The 19,994-nt window shown below is 34.8% G+C and overlaps 1 protein-coding gene across 11 annotated transcripts in view; it reads right to left on the reverse strand.

The window, feature by feature from the left end:
• Positions 1-1,140: 1,140 nt before the first annotated feature.
• LOC135114991 (intermembrane lipid transfer protein VPS13A-like) overlaps positions 1,141-19,994 on the reverse strand; it is a 48,107-nt gene continuing 29,253 nt past the window's right edge. For 6 of the 11 annotated variants that reach the window (XM_064031366.1, XM_064031367.1, XM_064031369.1 and 3 more), the window contains 21 exons: positions 19,636-19,716; positions 18,009-18,151; positions 17,543-17,668; positions 17,196-17,345; positions 16,833-16,955; positions 16,316-16,540; positions 15,912-16,085; positions 14,178-14,354; positions 13,585-13,611; positions 12,931-13,065; positions 12,680-12,810; positions 12,145-12,307; positions 10,732-10,896; positions 10,329-10,436; positions 10,092-10,193; positions 9,721-9,882; positions 9,323-9,443; positions 5,038-5,183; positions 4,736-4,929; positions 4,211-4,337; positions 1,141-4,067 (listed from right to left, as the gene is read on the reverse strand). In XM_064031366.1, the coding sequence (XP_063887436.1) occupies positions 3,927-4,067; positions 4,211-4,337; positions 4,736-4,929; positions 5,038-5,183; positions 9,323-9,443; positions 9,721-9,882; positions 10,092-10,193; positions 10,329-10,436; positions 10,732-10,896; positions 12,145-12,307; positions 12,680-12,810; positions 12,931-13,065; positions 13,585-13,611; positions 14,178-14,354; positions 15,912-16,085; positions 16,316-16,540; positions 16,833-16,955; positions 17,196-17,345; positions 17,543-17,668; positions 18,009-18,151; positions 19,636-19,716 (2,921 nt within the window). In that variant the 3' untranslated portion in view covers positions 1,141-3,926. Of the gene's footprint in view, positions 4,068-4,210; positions 4,338-4,735; positions 4,930-5,037; positions 5,184-9,322; positions 9,444-9,720; positions 9,883-10,066; positions 10,194-10,328; positions 10,437-10,731; positions 10,897-12,144; positions 12,308-12,679; positions 12,811-12,930; positions 13,066-13,584; positions 13,612-14,177; positions 14,355-15,911; positions 16,086-16,315; positions 16,541-16,832; positions 16,956-17,195; positions 17,346-17,542; positions 17,669-18,008; positions 18,152-19,635; positions 19,717-19,994 lie in introns of all 11 variants that reach the window. The other 5 variants (XM_064031371.1, XM_064031370.1, XM_064031365.1 and 2 more) reach the window with 4 other exon arrangements.

Consider the following 19,994-nt stretch of genomic DNA (forward strand, 5'->3'; position numbering starts at 1 on the left):
ATATTCAGCCATTATTTTAGGTCGCTCCTGAGGATGATGCATATGCTTTGCACCAAAGATGATACCTGCTTGGCAGTTATGTTTAAGGTAGAACAAATGAAACATTAGTCCTTACAATTAATCCCACCTCCTCCCTCCATGAAAAAAAAAAAAAAAAATCAGGTGTTTAAAGTACCCAAACTGAAAAAAAATTATATATATATATATATATATATATATATATATATATATATATATATATATATATATATATATATATATATATATATATATATATATATATATATATATATATATATATATATATATAAACTATTTCAAGTACCCAAATTAATACGGTACACTATATTTGTCATTATTATTATTTTCTTTTTTTTTTTTTACATGTCAGGAAATGCGTTTTTTTTTTTTTTTTCGTAGAGGTGGTTCTGCAGTCACGTTCTTAAAATGAAAACGGACCTCGACAGGTAAAAAGATATTTGACTTTTTCTTCTTACTCTCAGAATGCATCACCTGAGGCAGTTACATCAGTAATATTTAATTCAACATGCTACTTCTAATTACTAATCAATTTCTGAATGCCAACCTGAAAAATCTTATATTTGATTTAGATAATGCCATTGACAGATTCTTTACTCTATTTTTATTTGTTAATCTGAAATCCTTCTTAAAGTCAGACGCGGGTTAGACAAAAGGTTTTGTTTCATTTTAAGAATACATGTTCAGAGGATTTCCTCATCTCTTCCCTCCATTCAGTTTAGTTGTTTTTTTACACTGTACACAAAATACAGCGGCAGTAGGCAACCCTTCCAACTCCACTGAGGAGCTGACATGCTTATGTAGTCTGGAGGATCTTCATGAAACAAGAAAACAGGCCTTGTATCACTCAATGTTTCTTTTTGGTCACACAGCCACAATTCTGTTTGTTTCCACACCCAATAGTGATGGTTGAGTAATATTAAGTGCCAGGGAGGGTCAGAAACTATTTTTTCCAATGAATATCACCAAAGGTTCATTTTATCTTCCTTCAAGTTGTACCAAGTACTAGTATTGTAAAATCTAGTATACTTTTTGATGTATAAATGTTAAAGTGATACCAAATAACAATGGACATGAGTATAATTAAAAAAAAAACAAATGATACATTTGTGACTTATGTATTTATCTCTCCTCATTTTGACATCAATTATTTTAAATATAGTGTTACGTACCCTTTTTCATAACAACAAATAGGCCCCAGTGAAAACAACAAGCACGCTAGGGTGACGCCCACACCTGGCAGCAGGTGCAAGCTTCCATGACAAAGAATACACCATTCTGACTCTGGTGAATGACAGGTGTCTTGTTTAAATGAAACAATACTAATGAAAATAAATGAATGAATGAATGAGTTATGTGAAATGTGGTTGTTGGTTTGAGGCGGAAACATAATTATGATAAATGATTATAGAAATAATAAAGATAAAACAGAACTAAAAAATAAGTTACAGGAATGATAAAATAAGTACTTCAGTATGTTATAAACATAGGAACATTTCTTAAACATATTTACTTATATAGTTGCTAAAGGCAGTGAAATAACAAGAAGCTTTGTCACCTGTTAAAAAGTAATAATACTGCTGCAGCACATGAAACATTTACTATGAACATAAATTTGGTAAACCCCTTCTGATGAGTGATGATCCTCAGTATGATGTACATATTTCTATCCATCTATACACCAGGCTGACATCTCCCTTAGAGGGAGGTGGATGGGGCAAGACATCTGACAAACAACAAACTTAGTCATTTTGTGGTACTGATTCTACCTAATGCAATTAAAAATATCAAATATTGAAATTCAGAGCATAATTTACATATTAAAGCCATATTGATGGTATACTTACCCACACTCATTACACTTGGATCTGAAGCCACGTATCACATACCTCAGCCCGGTCAGTGACCTAGATAAGCAACTCCAGCAGTATCTGAATATTGTCTCATGAATGGAAGCATGTGTATATGTATTATGAATAATGAGGAAACAGTAGAATTATACACAACCTATTTATGTTCAGGAATGCAGTGCACCAGTCACATGTTCATTATGCTCTTACTTATTTAAAACAATTCAAGTTCATCATTAATACAATGAAATTATGTTACTATAAAATAACAACATGGGTCTCACTTACAATATGATTATTTTCTTCAGCTACACCTTTTATATTTCTGTGCAGGAGAGAGAGAAAAAAAAAAAGAATTGTACATTAATCAGCCAATCAATTAATTTCAAAAGTATCATACCTAGGAACATGAGAAGGCTTTCCTTAATACAAATATGACCAAAAATACATATTTGTCAAGAAAATAATCAAAGTGTAGCAGTTGGAGGAACAAATGATTCTCTAACACTGCAAGGAGTTAAGAAGAGACTGGTTCAGTGCCACACATTCAATGTCACACATGTGCCTCAGGTTTTACCAACGACACAAGTTGTTGTCAAATACTGGCTGTTTATGCCTACAACACTAGAGAACCAACAATAAAGAAATGTACATGGAATGATAAAACCATTAAAATTTCTTCTTACATCATTTGCTATTCAAAATATGCTCTAAACAACTGTTAGATATAGGTAGTAATTACTAAATTCTAAGTGAAAGCCTCTATTGAAAAAAATAGCCTTTCTCAACTGCTACCATTACAACACATGAAAGACAACTGTATAACAACACACCACAGTTCCATCACAACACAAAGGTATGTCACATTGTCCCTGCTACCTGATGTGCATCAACAACCTAGTGAGAGTAGCACAAACACAATTTTGGTAAAATGCAAGTTAAAACTTCTTTATTTAAAATAACACTTAAAGCTTTAAGTCATGAATTGCATCTTCAGAAGATTGACAGTGACTCTTTCCAGCTCATTGTCTGCATGTCTGGTATTCAATTAAAGACCAAAAATGAATCTTTCATCACATACAAACCAAGACCAAGCAGGAGCCCAGTACCACTGCCATACAGTCTTGCTGGCTTTATGCTGCCTCTCACTCTTGTCTATGGAAGAAACCCACCACTTTAGGACTAGTTCACAAATATCCAGTTACTTAAATTATCCAGTGATATTTAGATGCTGATACTGCTGCCCTATAAGACTGATTTTCATAGGAAGAGGAAGAAATAATAATGTTTGTTATTACTACTTAACTGTATTGCCAAAATAATGATTTTTGTGAATAAGGCTGTAAAAGGTAAACTAATCATGACTAGAATGGAAAAAGTTCAGTATTAAAAATAATCTACAAAAATACTGTTTCTTTGCATCTTACAACAAAAATTTTGATAACCATAATCATTCAGCACTCACTCTTCAGCTCTACTTTGCCTTACCATATGTATTTTAATTTCTTCCATAATATTCATAAGTCACATGATTTATTTGTTTGCTGGGGTCCTATTAACAATCCCTAAAGCCTTACACCTTCTGGGTACATGAAAAGAAATGCAACTGCAGGAAAAGACAGAAGAAAAGGCTCATGATTCTGTAGTATTCACAATCTTCAAATATAAATATAGAAAGAGTAGTTTGTGTTTAGTTTTACAACATTTTAGGGAATGCTGAAAAATAAATCTGTAATTTGTAGCTACTAAGAGTGGAAGATTACAGCTGCTCTAATACTGTTCTTTCATGTGAACTTGTATTTTGAGTTTTAGGTGTATAGTTTCATTTAACCCAAAAATTTGTTTACAAATATGTTTTTATCTATGGGTTAAGAAAACATTTGAGCTTCTGTTGTTACTGAAGATATTTAAAATTAAAGCCATTAATATAATGGTTCATGCTCCAGTATCTTGACAAAGTACAAGGTAAATGCTGAGGGACCTTGCTCTCTCCCTACCATTATGCAAACAAGAATCCAACCTCCCCCAACTCCAAGTTCACTGCAGTCTTGGACATGGCTGGTCCACCATGCTGAGTGTTGTCAGGACTTCAATCCAGCGTACCAAGAACACCAGCACATCACTGTCCTCACTGCGAATCTGGTGCTCTGACCCTGACAACTGACTGTGGCTTTCATCCTGTGGAGTTACAATACCCTTTTTAGTAAGTACTAAATTAATTTGACATACTATGAGCAATTATATTATACAGTTATAAAATACCAGAAACTACATAACTTTCTTAATGAAGAAAATAAATTCACAACATGACAAAGGTTTACCTGTCTCAGAACTAGTAATATGGTGTTGTCTTTCACTGTTGGCTGATGCAACAAGTTCCGGACTGCCACCCGCCAACTTATGTCCCAGTTACCCCACATACCACACCGTTCCAATTTAAATATATGCCTGAGAATGAAAAAAAAGAGACAACCATTTAAGTAGATGGAAGCAACAATTGTTGAGAAGGGAGATTATAAGCTGCTCTCCACCAAACAGTTAGGGGTGTGCCCTGATGTGTTATAGCTCAGCCAAGATTTTGACAAGCTTTTAGCTTTGTGCTGTATCCCTCAAGGTCATAAAATGTTATAAAAATGCTGCTACACAAGGAAAGTCTAGCAAAACATGAGGTATGGAAGAGAAAAGATAAAAACAAATAGCTTGGGAAGAGTAGTTATGGAAAGAGTATCTTGAGAATGTATTTACCATAATCATCACTTAAGGGTAATTCTCCAAAGAAAGACAAAGTGCTCAAATTCATGCAGTTTTTTAGGGCAATTCTAAACCACATGTAGAAAGATGCTCACTTATCTGAGATCAAAATCATATCTGGCCTGTTTGCTTCAGAAAGAGCAGCATGTGCAATATAAAGATCAGTTTGCATGTAGTGGCCATGGCACAGGGAAGCCAGGAGTGCCATCCCTGCCGCCTCATGGCTGCTGTAGGGATGCAGTGCAATGTATGGCGACACATGCCGAGGAACTCTTGATCGGGTGATAACCTGCAAAAGTAAATCATACTTCAATGGCCATGAAGCAACCATATAGTGCAGGAAAAAAAACCTCACCAACATCAGTTACATGATTCATATACAAGGTGTTGCACTTGCCTCATGGCCAAGGTCCACAGCCCTACGCACTGCATCACAGGCCATTGCCACAGAGTCAATGACCCCAAGGGCTGGCTTGGTGATGAGGCCCATGATGCCCCGCCCAATACCTCGGAAAAATCCTTCCACACCGTCCTGCTGAGCACCTGCCACATGTATGTTACAGAATGAAGATCTCGCACTAATATCTCCAATGAAATATATGGTTATAGGAAGGGGAAATAATTCACAGACAAACTAATGATATCTATATGTACTGTTGATTAAAATGCTCCTACAAAAAAGTGCCTTATTTGACATAAAAAAAAAAAAAAAAAAAATATATATATATATATATATATATATATATATATATATATATATATATATATATATATATATATATATATATATATATATATATATATATATATATATATATATATATTATTTGTATTTCTTTTCCAGAATTATTTGAATTTTAAGTTATTGAAAGAGATATTATTATGCATTATGTATTTGTATACTTACAAAATAATTCTGAATATGAGCAATTGGAAGATAGACTACAATGTATTATGTATTTGCATATTTGGAAAAAGATACTAGTGACATTGGATTCTTATCAATTAATAGTAGAAATGTATTTAATGTTATAGAATCATTCTATCTTATGCAAGCACACTCCACTGAAACCAGCAGGAACATGATCACTTTTCCCCTGCAAACTTGTTTTACAGAACACAGAATCCTGACAAGATGTTGTAAAGGTCAAGATTCCATATGCATGTCAAAGATTCCATATGAAAGGGAGCATTAAAAGGAAATATAATCAAACTATTGCAAAAATGTGAAACAGTAGTGAAGACCTATTTATATCTAAGACTCTTGTGCTAATATTTCCAAAACTGTACTTTAGCAGTTATGTATATCAATACTTAAAATCAATAAGATCATAGCAAACTGATGAAATCAGAGGACACTTCATCAAGAGAAGAGGAGAAACATTATGTACCCAAAGCCAATTATAATACAGATTTAAGATAAATGAACTGTCACTGGCTAAATATGCAACTAGACGTGTCATATTCTTGTGTAATATAAAAACTACATTGTTAAGCAACCTGTTATTGTGAAAATCCAGTATTATGCACTGTTCATAATCATACAAGGCCATGGATACTTCAAGTTCTGAAACATGAAACATGACAGGAAGCAGCTGGGGAATGGCCACCTGATAGGATACTAAGAAATTAGACTAAAACAGCAGCTATGAGATAAAGTGTCTGGAAAATTAATCCCTGACAAAGCACTCAAGGTACACAACCTGCCACTAAGGGAGGTACAAGGATTGCCACTGCCCACTTGGAGTCTGGATAGCTTTTATTGTGCAACAATTCTGGTTTTGCTTCAATTTAAAGAAGTTCATTTATAATATGAACAGAAAAGGCTTGTTCTGTATAAGATGTAGTCATGGCAAATGGAAAAGTTTTTCATTGTATGTACAAAGCTGGCTCAGGAAAAAAATCAATAAAATAAATAAATAAATAAATAAATAAATAAATAAATAAATAAATAAATAAATAAATACTAAATGAATAAATAAATAATAATAAAAAATAATATATATGAATACATAAATAAAAACAATTATTTAATCAGTTACTAGGCTAAAATAGATAAATAAATTAAACTACAAAAAGCCCATTCTCTAAAATAGCAGGATTCCAGTCAGGCTGGTAATTTAGTTCCAGAGGAGTCTTGATACTCAGCCCTTGAAACAACCCATGTTTGGCAAGATGAGAAATAGAACCAGGCAAAGTAAATGAAACTGCACATCCAAAGAAAATTAAAGAAAACAATAAGATATAAGAGGACTGTCTCTTATTTCTGTGCCAGTAACAAATATGAACACTAAAAAAATCTACACTCTTACTTCTTTATCTTGCAATAGAACATCACAGTAAGCATTACTTGTTCAGCATGCTTCAAATCAAGATCATAACTCATATACAATACATGAATCTGTGTGTGAAAATGTATAAATAAATAAATAAATAAATGTAAAATATGTAAATATATGTATGTGAAAACAGATTATATATATATATATATATATATATATATATATATATATATATATATATATATATATATATATATATATATATATATATATATATATATATATATATATATATATATATATATATACGCATACACATACACAAAGAAAATTACAATATAATTCAATATGTGAATGTATTTGTTATATGGAGGCAAAAGTAATTTTGAAAGCAATAATCATACAATAAAATTTGCAAATACAAACAGCTTACTATAAAATTCAATGATGAGCTTTGAAAACAATAGTGGAAGATGAAATATAGGCTTTTACCTGAAGCTAGGACCATCATCATCATCATCATCATCATCATCATCATCATCATCATCATCACCACCACCACCACCACCATCATCCCCATCATCCATCAGCAGCACCAGATTCAGGGGACAGTGGAGTCAAGAGAGAGACAAGAGTCAAGAGAGGCAGACAAGTTTTTGAGGATTTTCAGAGGACATTAAGATCAGGAACAGCAAAGCAGATGCACATGAAAGGAGCATTAAGCAAAGGTCTGCTTTGTAGCAATGGAGACGTGAAAATTTAAGGCTGAGACAAAAATGTGTATTTCATCAACAACCATATTTACTAAGATAGTTAGATAAAAGATAAATAAACAAATAATTATATAAATAAAGAAATGGGAATGTTGCCACAAATCAAATATAGAGCCTCCACTAGAAATCAACATTTCCTACGCTATTATAGATATACCATATACACTGAACTACATTTTAGAAAACATTCATACTTTATAAGCACTTATGACAAAATGAATGCATTATGTACTTCATACTGACCCCACAAGCATCACATTTAAGTCTAGTAATCATTCAGCTGATGTATACATGTGATGTGTGGCAGTTTGGACCAAACAAGTACTTTTTTTCTTACAATGCAAGTAATTTGAAATAAGTTATATTGTGTGGCTTGGTGGGGTTTGAGAAGCACATGGCAATCAAACCTACATGGTGACAAAATCTTGCCATGTGTATTGACAAGTCATGTGTCAATTCAGGTGAAGGGAAAGACAAGACAGAACATTATCCACAATGAAATAAATAAAAGAAACATTAAATACAAAACATACATATGAAGCCATAGAAAAACTAACAATTAAAATATTCAACACATGACTTGTAAAAAAATGTTTTAGTACATCTAGTTCTTGTTATATGCAGGAGTCCAGTTCTCCAAAACCCTTGCATAGTGGGAATTTGAATAGTGCGAACACCTCTTTACATTAATTATAAAAGGTTATGTTCCAAAACTCAATTTTGGTCTTCCATCCAGTGTTGATCTCAGCCCTTTTTCTTCATAACAATGAACTACAGCATCATTAGAACACACCAGTAATGCTATATTACAATAGAATAATATGGAAAGACAGGATATATAAAAAAAAAATGAATAAGTGAAAATTAAATGTAACAGTGTCTGGGAGGCAAGCATTGCCGTGAACAGTGTGCCAACACAAACACAACACAACACTGACTTTTCCAAAGCTTTCAGTCTAGTTGATCACACCAATGTCATCACCAAAAACTAAACCTTGGTGTTACACACTGGCTTATATCATGGTTAGATGGATAAGCTGGAAAAGTACAGAAAAGAGTAGTCACAATAACTGAGGTACTCCACCTACAGTGAAGCCATCAGCCAACTGAACCATGTCTCCATTTTGGATTAACTGAATCTTCAATTTAAATGTTTTGGCAACAAGTTGTTCACCAACCCACATCATAGGCACTACTTCCCTCTGAGGCCCCAGAACCCTGTTCATCAGTCTGCATAATCATATAATCAGGGTTCACATATAACAAGAACTAGGTGTATATTTACTGTAATGTGTGGGCTTGTAGCTAACAAAATTATGATTAATTGGAGATGTGAGGATCAATCTTGTATGTTATTTATAAACTGGCAATTACCAGGATGTCTGAATGCACCTAATTATACAGTAAGAGTTTAAGTGGATAAAGAATAACCACTGGAGGTGTCAACATGTGGGATCATCATCAGTCCATCACACACCAGAAACTGTGAACTCTACATATTATCAATTCAACAACTATAGAATACTGGCAGAAATAGCAGCATGACAGGAATTTGCACACAATACCTGACCACTTCAAGAAAGGCAACAATGGAAAAAGACGAGTAACACACTTGTAATTAACGTACCTGCAACTGGCTTCACCACCACCCCTGACAGACCCAGCACCACACCCATCACGAAGGTGCGGCCAGCATGGAGCAGAGTCTTGGGGAATGAACTCTGCACCTCCAGCCTCTGCTCACGCTTCTGCTCAAAACATATGGCATCACGTGAAACAAAGCGGTGTCAGATTGCAAAATTCTTACCTATCCATTTCAAAATAGTCATGTGTCCAGTATTCTTAAGCCTTCTTCCTATTTGCCTTTTAGGCTGTGATGTATATTATAAGACTCTAAGTTCTGAAGTTGCAAGCTTAGATTAAGACTGGTAATTACAATCTGCTTAAACTGGGATCCATGTATTAATGATATAAAATACTACTTACTTTTAATGTGCATTTACATGAAGAGCTGTGGGACCTTACCTTCCTGTACTCCTGGTCAAAGGAGAGCATGGCAATGGTGTTGCCCACTGCTGAGGAGATGAGATTAAGACTGTCTGCTGTTCCCCCCACCACATGTCCCATCAGACTCTGGGCACCTCGAGCAACACCATCAGCAAATTCATCTGGTCCTTCTATGATGCCCTGGGAAAATTATAAATGGTTACAAGCTACTACAGCTGGAATAAAAATTAAACTTCTTTTCCATTAGCCTTTGATCAACATATTCACATTACATTTGTAAACAGTTACCATTCACAATGTTCACAAAGATCCTTAATACACCTATTGTTCTGTAGTTCACATATAATAAGAAGTAAATACGCACAAAGAAAAATGCCTTCCATGCCTACCACAGCTGGCTGATAGATAAGGTCCTTCACCCCTTGAGAAAGATCCCGTAGTCTCTGATATGGGTTGCCAAGGATGTCCAGTCCCAACACAAGGACATAAACCTTGACACAGGAAACAAGTAATAGCGTATAAAAGGATTCAGTGCTTTGTTCCACAAAGAAAACTAAAAGATATTATTGATCTACTATGATTCACACAGAGTACAGGACATGATGTTCAATAATTTATAATTTTACCTGCTGAACAATCTGATATTTTGCATGATCCACAAAGTCTTCCATTAGTTTGTCCCATGGGAAAGACTGCCTTTCATAATGTCCAACACTTATTGATACATTCTTCATCTGTGGAAAAATTGTCAATATTAAACATGCATGATCTTGACAGTCAATATGTAAGTATAATAATTACAATGATTAGATCTTTAATTTAGTCAGACAATACTGTATAATAATATAATTCACTTGAATGTCAGTAGCATATATCTAATGCAAAATCTACAGTTTCTCTCTGTTACTCTGGATAGACATGATTAATTATACAGGAAGTACTCAGGTCCATTTGAATAATTTCAATGTGGTATTACTCAATGACATTACAATTATATTTTAGTCACGCTTTTACAGTTGGACATTCTACCTCAGTCAGAGTTGCTCCAAGAGAAGTCAAAAACCACTCCAACATGTCGTTTTGGCCACCGTGGCTCCCCAGCACTGTGCCTCGTGGGGAGAAGGAGAAGCGCACCTTGAGGCCTGCCACACACATGCGCTCCACGTGGGGACCTTCATCGCTGCTGGGCTGATGCTGGACAGGAGAGAAGGAAACTCTTATAACAGACCTCTCATTATACTTACAATAATTACAGGAGGAGAAATCAACAAAGGAAAGCAAACAGCTCACCAACCTACAAGATTACAAATCTTGCAAATTAAGGAAAAGTACCATATTTGATAGCTTATAAGACATGCCTTTTTTTCCCCCAAAAAAAGTCTCAGAAAATGAGCCTGTGTCTTATAAGGCCAAGCTTCAGCTTTGGGGCAGTGGCTAGTGATAAGTCTACAGACGGCAACAGTGGCCCTTAAATAAAACCTCAAACGTCTTCACACATGTAAACAAAGTGAGGATTGCTTCTACACCAAAAAAACAATTATTTTTTGCAGGGTAACAATGTATAACAGGTCATACTTACCAGTAATTCACATAAAATAATACTAGTCAGGAAAAAATTAAGTGATAATGCTTATATTGCATGAACCAAAACAAAATCACGGTCAATTACACACTAAACCTGGCAACATGAGCAAGATTCACTGTTCCTTAGTATGATGCCATTATTCCTTGAGGTAAGACACATCCTCATACAACCGAAATTGCACCTACCTTTTAACATTCTTACCTTGCATACATGTTCAACAAAACTTGAAGCTAATGAGAAACTATTTTTTTTTTTTTTAAATAGCTTACTACCTAACAAAAAAATATTTAATAAGTGAAGAGAGCATCACAAAGGTAGGGCAGCTCGTGGTGATGGTCTATACTGAATATTTCAAATAAAAATACATTGTAAAGAATAAGGTAAATCTATTTTCACACATCCCTATGCTTTGAAAATGTACTAAAATATTACAACTAGAATTATGTGTAGAATGATAATAAAAAAATTATATACAAACTTTATTACTCCTATGGGCTCTGACAATGTCACTGCCTATGCCATATTTGTTTATATCTCACAGCAGGATTGATTTAAGGATCAGTGTTGGTAGGTCCTAGCAGATATTAAAGTTTTTAAATGTACAATATTGGGATCCAATAGGGATCTGAACAGTACGTATGAGAGGGCTTCAAATGTCAGGTGAAACCCTTCACTTCATATTCAGAGCTTAAACCTGCTTATTTATAATTTTTTTTTTTCAATGCCTGCCCAAACTGAGGTGCATCTTATAAGACCATGCGTCTTATTAGCCGTCAAATATGATACTTTTAAGTAGCAAAGCATACATTAAATTTGTAGATTAAATGAAAATAAAGAAAAGGGGGTGTTATTTTTACCTTCATGGCAGAAAATGTTACTGGAGTTCTAAGTTTCTTCAGTTCAGCGTGAATGCTGCCTGAATGGAGACCTGGTAAGAAGGGCTCCAGAACCTCATATGTGGACAGTAGGAAACCTTTATCCAGCTTCAGGAAAAATTCTTGAGCCACAATGCTAAGGTGTCTGAAATGAGTAATATAATTCTCAGGCAATGACTCCCTATGATAGATACTCTCATCAGTGCATATGCATAGTTGCCAAATATTACAGTTACAGGAATTAGACCATACTCAAAGTTCAAATGGAAAGCCATACAAGACCTGATGGACTTTACTTTTGCCTGCTTGCTGCTGTTGGTCACACATAGAGATGCCAAGCTTAGTCTTTTGGAGACAAAATCAGCAACTTTTATTCTCTAAACCTCTGGTGTAAGACTTAACAACTTCAAATGATGGTGTAGTAAAAAAGGTTTTGTAAAATCACTGAATAAAGTAATAATATAGACGTAATTTTACTAAGGTCTTCTAAATCTTAGATAAGTTTTCTCTTACTTACTTAATTGTAGTGACACAGCCAACTGTGAAGTGAAGAAGAGCACACACTGACAAGCAAGGTTGAGATGAACCATTTTCATTAATGGGATAAAATACTGTGGGGAACACTGCATCCATCAGCTGGTTGTCAATCTTGAAAACAAAATGCATTAGTTAGCACTGCTGGAAAATACTTAAACTATCTAAAAATCACAAAATGATTATGCAAGACTCCCATGAGGAAGCAAGTCATATAAAGAATAGTGTGCTGACCTGCAGACGGTGGAGGTGCAAGGCAACATAGCTGTAGTGGTGGGAGTGGCGGTAGTGGAACCACACAGCGGAACGCTTGGTCCGCCGCAATTTTCCACTGAATGGTTTGGTCATGTACATAGTTGTTAGGTCCACCTGATGGGACACAAGGGCATGGTTATATTTGAGGATGGCTTTCACAATGCTGTACTTTCATTATTCCTGATCTGATTTGAAACTGTTTTCAAGAACAAGACTCACTATTTCATTCATACACAATTATATTGTTCTGAAAACCCAAAAACTCTTTGTAAAAAATTATAAAACAGCAAATATTTTAAAGTACAAAAATTAATCTATAAACTGCAACACCTTTCTTATTGTTATTTTTACAATCCAGCTTTCTACTGCAGTTAAGTAGAAAACTGTAAAATAAGAAAATATTGCAAAACCATCTGCCTTGCATTCAAGACAAGTGGTTATGAAAATCAGAATCTCCTATTTGGATGGATGATTCATTGCATGGTCTATTTTTTAAAAGAATTCTACAAATCATGTGAATCATGATGAAATTCAATATGTTTATTGTGAGAAATTAAATAAATGGTGATTATTATTATAAAGATGAATCTGACATTTACTAAAAAAGATTGCAAAATAAAATTATAAACTCACCTCTAATTCTACAGTGTTCCCTTTTATCTAGAAAAATAAAACATATATTAAAAAAGAAGCAATGTAAGAAGCACCAATACTTTATTATGGGTGGACATAAAAATGTAGGGAGGGAAAATAAAAATAAACAGTGAATTTCTAAAAAGATACTTCATAAGGTATATAAAAAACTGGAAAGGATCCAAGGTATAAACTGGTGCTGGGCATAAAGTATTAAAAGCAGCATATATGAAGGCACAAGGCACTCAACTAACAATATAAATGATCAAGTGCGTGCGTAACTAGACATGCCTGGATGTTTGTTTTTTTCCTACATCAGGAAACAGACCACACACTACAAAACAGATCTAGTGGAAAAAGTAATCATGTCAAATTCACAGTAGATATTCATGCAGATATAAAATTAAAAGAACACTAGAGGATGTTTATAATATTGCTTACAGTTTTATCACTGGATGCCAAGCCTGAGAAATTATAAAACATTTGCTTGTAAATAAAGTCACACTACAATTAAGGCACTTTAATATGCTGCATGCATCAGCCAACAACATATTTACTGATTATAGCACCAAACACTGCACCTCACCACCAACCTGGAGTGATCCTCGAAGGTTGACTTTAGACTGTTTGTTGTTGAGATACTGATCCTCAAGCCAGGCAATCAACTCCAAGCTGGGAGGAACTTTCCACACTCCATCAACTTCTATTTCCCACTTGGCTGCTCCCGGCATCAAGGTGAGGTAAGCCACTTCCCGGTGTCCTTCATTGATCTGTGGGGACAGCCATGCCAACACTGTCTACTTAGCAGTAAAGATACTACATCCTAAGACAATGCATTCAATTAGCCAGATGGTTGCACTGAATGATGCTTTGCAGAGAATATTAAAAACATCATGAACCTGCTATAATGTCAAAAGTTCCAAGCAATACCTTATCACTAGTAAATTAAATCCTACAATGCTATAAGAGTAATCCAAGGAATCAATGGAAAAAGTAGTCATGAACATGAAGAAACTGGTAATTTTCAATATTATCCTCCAAGAAAGTTAAGTTATTTCTATTACGCTTTTAATGTTTCCTTATTTCCTAAACACAGCTTATGGTTGGTGTATATAATGTTTGTTTTTGTTTATAAAGACTAGTTCTGCTCTTGTGAACAAGTACAGAATTCTAATTAAGGAATTAAACAGTAATGCGTTTTCTATTACTTAAGGCAGCACTTTTTAAAGTTTGGTGATTTACTTTACTCAGCACAAACCTATAAAATACTTTCAAATGCAGAAAAAGCTCATCTATCTTGGTTTCTAATCAAATGATATTTATTTGCTTGAAAGGCTTTTGTTTTCCTCTATTTATGGAGGGCTGCTTCTGGTTTCCTCTTATGTATGCACTCTGCTTCCTCAAGAAACTCATTGTTTGTTTTCTTAAAAAATTATCATAATGAGTACACACATCATGAAGTCAAATGTTATATTTCAGAAATAATGAAAATGTATCTGTTAGTACAGGACAACCATCAGTAATCTGGTTCCATCACTAATCTGGCACTAATTTTGGCTACCATAATTTAAAATTTCCCTGGTTGCCATACAACCTGCTGCTGCTACTGTTTATTGGAAAGATGATAAAATGTATCAAAAGTTTTTTTAACACACTTAACAAAAAAAAGGACTGAGGAAGCAGTGTAATAATAAAACAGAAGCAGTACAAGAATAACAGAAGCAAGGAGTGGATGACCTATGAAGCATTGAAGCAAAACACGTCACAAGAAGAAGCTACTTGCTACATAAATAGCTGGCATCACTTCCAAACGCAAGGAAGCCATTCCAATTTGTTTTCTGCATTTATTATTATACCTGCTCAATTTTAGCTGCAGCCATAGCTCCTTTGAATAAAGGAAATGGTTCTCAATGTGTAAGGGAAAAACACTGTACATGATCCATAAAAGAAAAGGTTGAATTTCTGAGAAAAACTTGCCAGTGGTGTGTCTGTGAGAAGCTTGTGTGAATTATACAGCAGTTTATGACATAAAGAAACAGAAAGTTTCTGCTTACAATATCAACTGTACCAACACTATTGGTATCAGCCAGAAATGAAGTACCAGTATCAGTACAGGCAGAAAAAGTGGTACTGGTACAGCCCTACTTATTAATCAACTTATACTGATTTATGGGATATTTTAAAAGTAGGATGAGGTGGTAAACTGTTGGGTTAAGTGTATTTTAACCTAACCTCTCAGTAATCTTGCAAAGTCACTAATCCAGCATCCTACAAGTTCCAATGATGATGGATTAGTGAAGGGTGACTTGTATTAAAATTATACATACGAGAGACAATCCTATTTTTTCCAGTGCAAGGCACACTTCTAGTCTGGCTCTCTCCATGGGGAGCCGAGTGGTGGCTGCCAGGCGGTCAGACTGGGTGAACAGGAGAACCCTCTGACTTCCTTGCTTGTAGCTCACCCAGTGAACCAACATTTTATCCCTCCTCATCTTGGTGGACTGTAATGACAAAGCACAACATATAACAATGAAAATAATATTTAGCTTTAGCTTTTTTAACTAAAATTATATTTATTCATATTAATAATATGAATAATAATATATTATTATATTCATCTTTGTTTACTCAAAATAAAACAATGACTCACATGTCACTGAAGAATATATGAAATCTCAGGAGTTACTGAATTTTGGTTACTGAGAGGTTGTCACAACAACTGTTGCATTACCTGAGACTTAGTATCTGCAACTAAATACTGGCCATGTGTTTTCTCCACAATGGATTCTGTTTCTTCTTCAGAATCACTGGATGATGCTGCTGTGGTCTTGGCTCGCTGGCGGTGACCTAACTTTTTTGGTCTTGTTTTGGGCGTGCCAACACTGGATTGTGATTTAGTGCGCACCATGCCTGGCTTCAGGGAAGTGATGGTGACACACTTGCTGCCGTGGTCATCCTGACAGGAATTAAGTAAGTACTGATGATCAAAGAATCCAGGATTCTCTTATTAGCATTTCCTAAATGAAAGTATTCATGATGCAAGTAGAGGGTCTACAGCTTACCTGCTTATATGTTACATGTAGATAGTCATTAGAACAGACAGAAAGACAATCAGGGCTCTTTACTTGTATCTTCCTCAAACTAATGTTTTGATTTGCATCAAACCTCTTGTGTGCTCAATATACTAAGAATCATGATGGTGATGATTACATGCACACTTTCTAAATCATAAGGAAGAACTTCCTTACTTTATCTATCACTGCTGGGAGGTCTTCACTTTTCCTGTTATAAATGTTCCACAGGAGCTCCCGGGGCAGAGTGGGATCATCCCAGGTGTACAGCTGAGACTGGTGGGGTGCTAGTAGGTGTGTCTGTGAATCAATACATTTACCATCAAACATGCTACACTGGACACAAACAATATACATATATTATTCCACTTTCTTCATAAGGAAGATAAACTGAAAATTTTGCATTTTAGTGGGTGAGAGAAGCGAGATGGGGAATAGACAGAAGAGAAAAGTGGCATGGTAACCTTTAAATAATTTCACAAGCATGAATTAGAATGATGAGTTGATGGAGATGATGAAAATCATGGTAACGATTTTCACCTGGTTTGAGCCTTTTTGGTGAAGACGAAGATGAACATCTTCACACCAGTTCTCAATCTTTACTGGAGCATCACCTGGCTGGTACTTGTCAAAGGTGATGGTGACTGGGCTGTCAGATCCTACGCCTGACACATGCACATTCAGGGCACGCTGAAGAGATATGTTTGAAACAACTCAAATCAGTTCCAGTAATAAATTCGGCAGATTTACACTCTATAACTTTCAAGAAGAAAATGATCATGAGCGTAATTTCAACTTTTACCAATATGGCATGCACTGGTTTAGAGAGGATAATAATCAACCCAAATAGAGGGTTTTATACAATGAAGGGACTCATTTAATCTCACCCCCTTTTCCATTCTGAGAACTGTGCTGTGGTTAGAGTTGAAGTGGAAGTGTTGTGATCTGACTTGCTGGTCACGATATCTGACCACCATGTGCATGTTTTCTCCATCAGGCCAGAATGACATGCACTGTGGAAGAGGCATGTCAGTTAGGCTTTGCAGTGTTTATACAGACACAACTCTCATTGTAAGTTTACATAAAAAGGATGACTAATTAATATATGATACTTGTATCTAGCACCTTTAGTACATTATCCTTGAAATATAAGTTCTTTAATTCTGGAAAACTGTGAAGAAGCATGCAGTGACACAGATGATGACATTCTCACCCTCTGGGAAGTAATTACTAAGAAAGGCAAGGCATCATTAAACAAAAAAAATTGAACCAAAGAAATTATTTCATTCATAATAATACTATGGAATTAAAGTCAACTGCATGCTAAACCATGCTATTATTGTTGTTGCTTACCTGCTGAGGGTGAATGTCATACCACAGTTCTACTCTGTCATTCTCCTGCATGAATTTGAGAGGTCGGATGGTCAGGTTGCGGATCAAGAAGTATGGCATAAGCGTTACTATCTTGGTCAGGTGCAGCTTGCCAGGTCTTCTTCCTAAATAGAAAGATATCTGATTAAATGAATGGAAGAAAACAATAGCAATATAACATAACCAAGATGAAATGCAGCAACTGATAAATATGTACAGCACAACAGTGGTTTAATGAGCATAAATCCACACTTATCAACTTACTCTAATATCCACAAACTGGGCCCAATGTATGAAAGCAATGCAAATTTCCTTATTTCATGTTAAGTTGAATTTTATGCACTGTAAGGATATGGAGCTCATTTCAAGCAGTGGGTGAATGACTTGCATATTATAAATATGAACATTCAAAATGCAGATTATCACCATGAAATGAATCTGGAGTTTCAACCTAAAAAAATAATAAACAAATAAATAAATAAAATAAATAAATAAATAAAAAATACATATACATCTATATAAAAGCTACATATTAATGTTTAAGAGTGCAAATAAGACCACAAATGGATTAAAAAGAGAAACAACCCGGGATATATCCTGATGTATTGCCATGACATCAGCAAGGTGAGGCCCATGAGTAGCTTGCTTTGAGTGGAGACTATACAGTACTCAGTCACAAGCTGGTGGAGTGATGGTGTCACCTAAGACCACATGAACAAGGCAACACTGTCACTGCTCAATACTCTCACCTGCTGAGTGGCCAGTGTATTCCCATCCTTAAAAATGGACAGAAAATTAACTTGGTGTTCTTACCAAAATTTTTATTCATTTGTAAAATACTAGATTATACAGATATGAATAATCTGGCATTTTACAGATAAGGAAGGCAGGAATAGGTGGGTGAGAGTGTTACCCAGCAATGGCGTATGTGTACCTTTCTTCAGCTGGGAAAATTACAATTCCAGAGCCCATTAGCCAGGTGAATTAGTGGCAAATGTTGCCATTATCATTAAGTGACAAATAAAAACACTACATTTGATATGATGTTTCTTTAGGGTAAATCAATACGTTTTACATAGGTGCAACCTCTGTGAGGAAAGAGAGGTTATGAAAATGCAAAGAATTACTTCCTTTCTTAAACATGATTTCAAATATTATGTTTCTTTAACCAATAATGTTTTGCCACAATTAAAAAAAAAAAAAAAGTGCAGAGTTAGGTAACTGGCAATGTTTGATAAAAATGCAATTTTTTTCCACTTTCAAATTGGAGTTTCTATATACTATATACTATATATATATATATATATATATATATATATATATATATATATATATATATATATATATATATATATATATATATATATATATATATATATATATATATATATATATATATATATATATATATTTTAAAGCACTTACAAAATTTATGAACAGATATTATGGAAGTCTCATACCATATTTGGTGCTTTTATCTGCCATCTGCCTATGACACTGGATATAGTTTGATGTCAAACATAAAGTCTGGTGGGTCAAAACAAGTCTGCTAAGCCATGCTTGTGTTGGACTCAAAGAAGCAAGTGATGAATGTGTATTTTTTTCCCACCATTTACTCCTCTGGACATTCCACAGGCTGCTCCAGCCCGGCAGCCCTGCGGCTCTATATCCTCACTTCTTTGGTAACAGACTGTTAAAGAAATACTATGTGACAATCTCCTTCCACTACATAAAAGAACTTTCACTGCTATGTCTAAGAGGCCGGAAACTGTCCCTAAGACTAATAAATTAAAGCAAGCAGCTACATAGGAGCAGACAAAGTGCTGGTGCATTACAGAATGGAGGTGGTGTTCCAAGTGGAGGGTGCCAATCTGAAATGCTCTACTTGGTATCATTAAATTATGAGTTTTGAGAGGACAAAAACATGGAAACAAAAAATATATACAAATTTTGGAGAAAATGAAGAGA

This window comes from Scylla paramamosain, chromosome 28, assembly GCF_035594125.1.
Source record: "Scylla paramamosain isolate STU-SP2022 chromosome 28, ASM3559412v1, whole genome shotgun sequence".
Classification (NCBI taxonomy): Eukaryota; Metazoa; Arthropoda; class Malacostraca; order Decapoda; family Portunidae; genus Scylla; species Scylla paramamosain.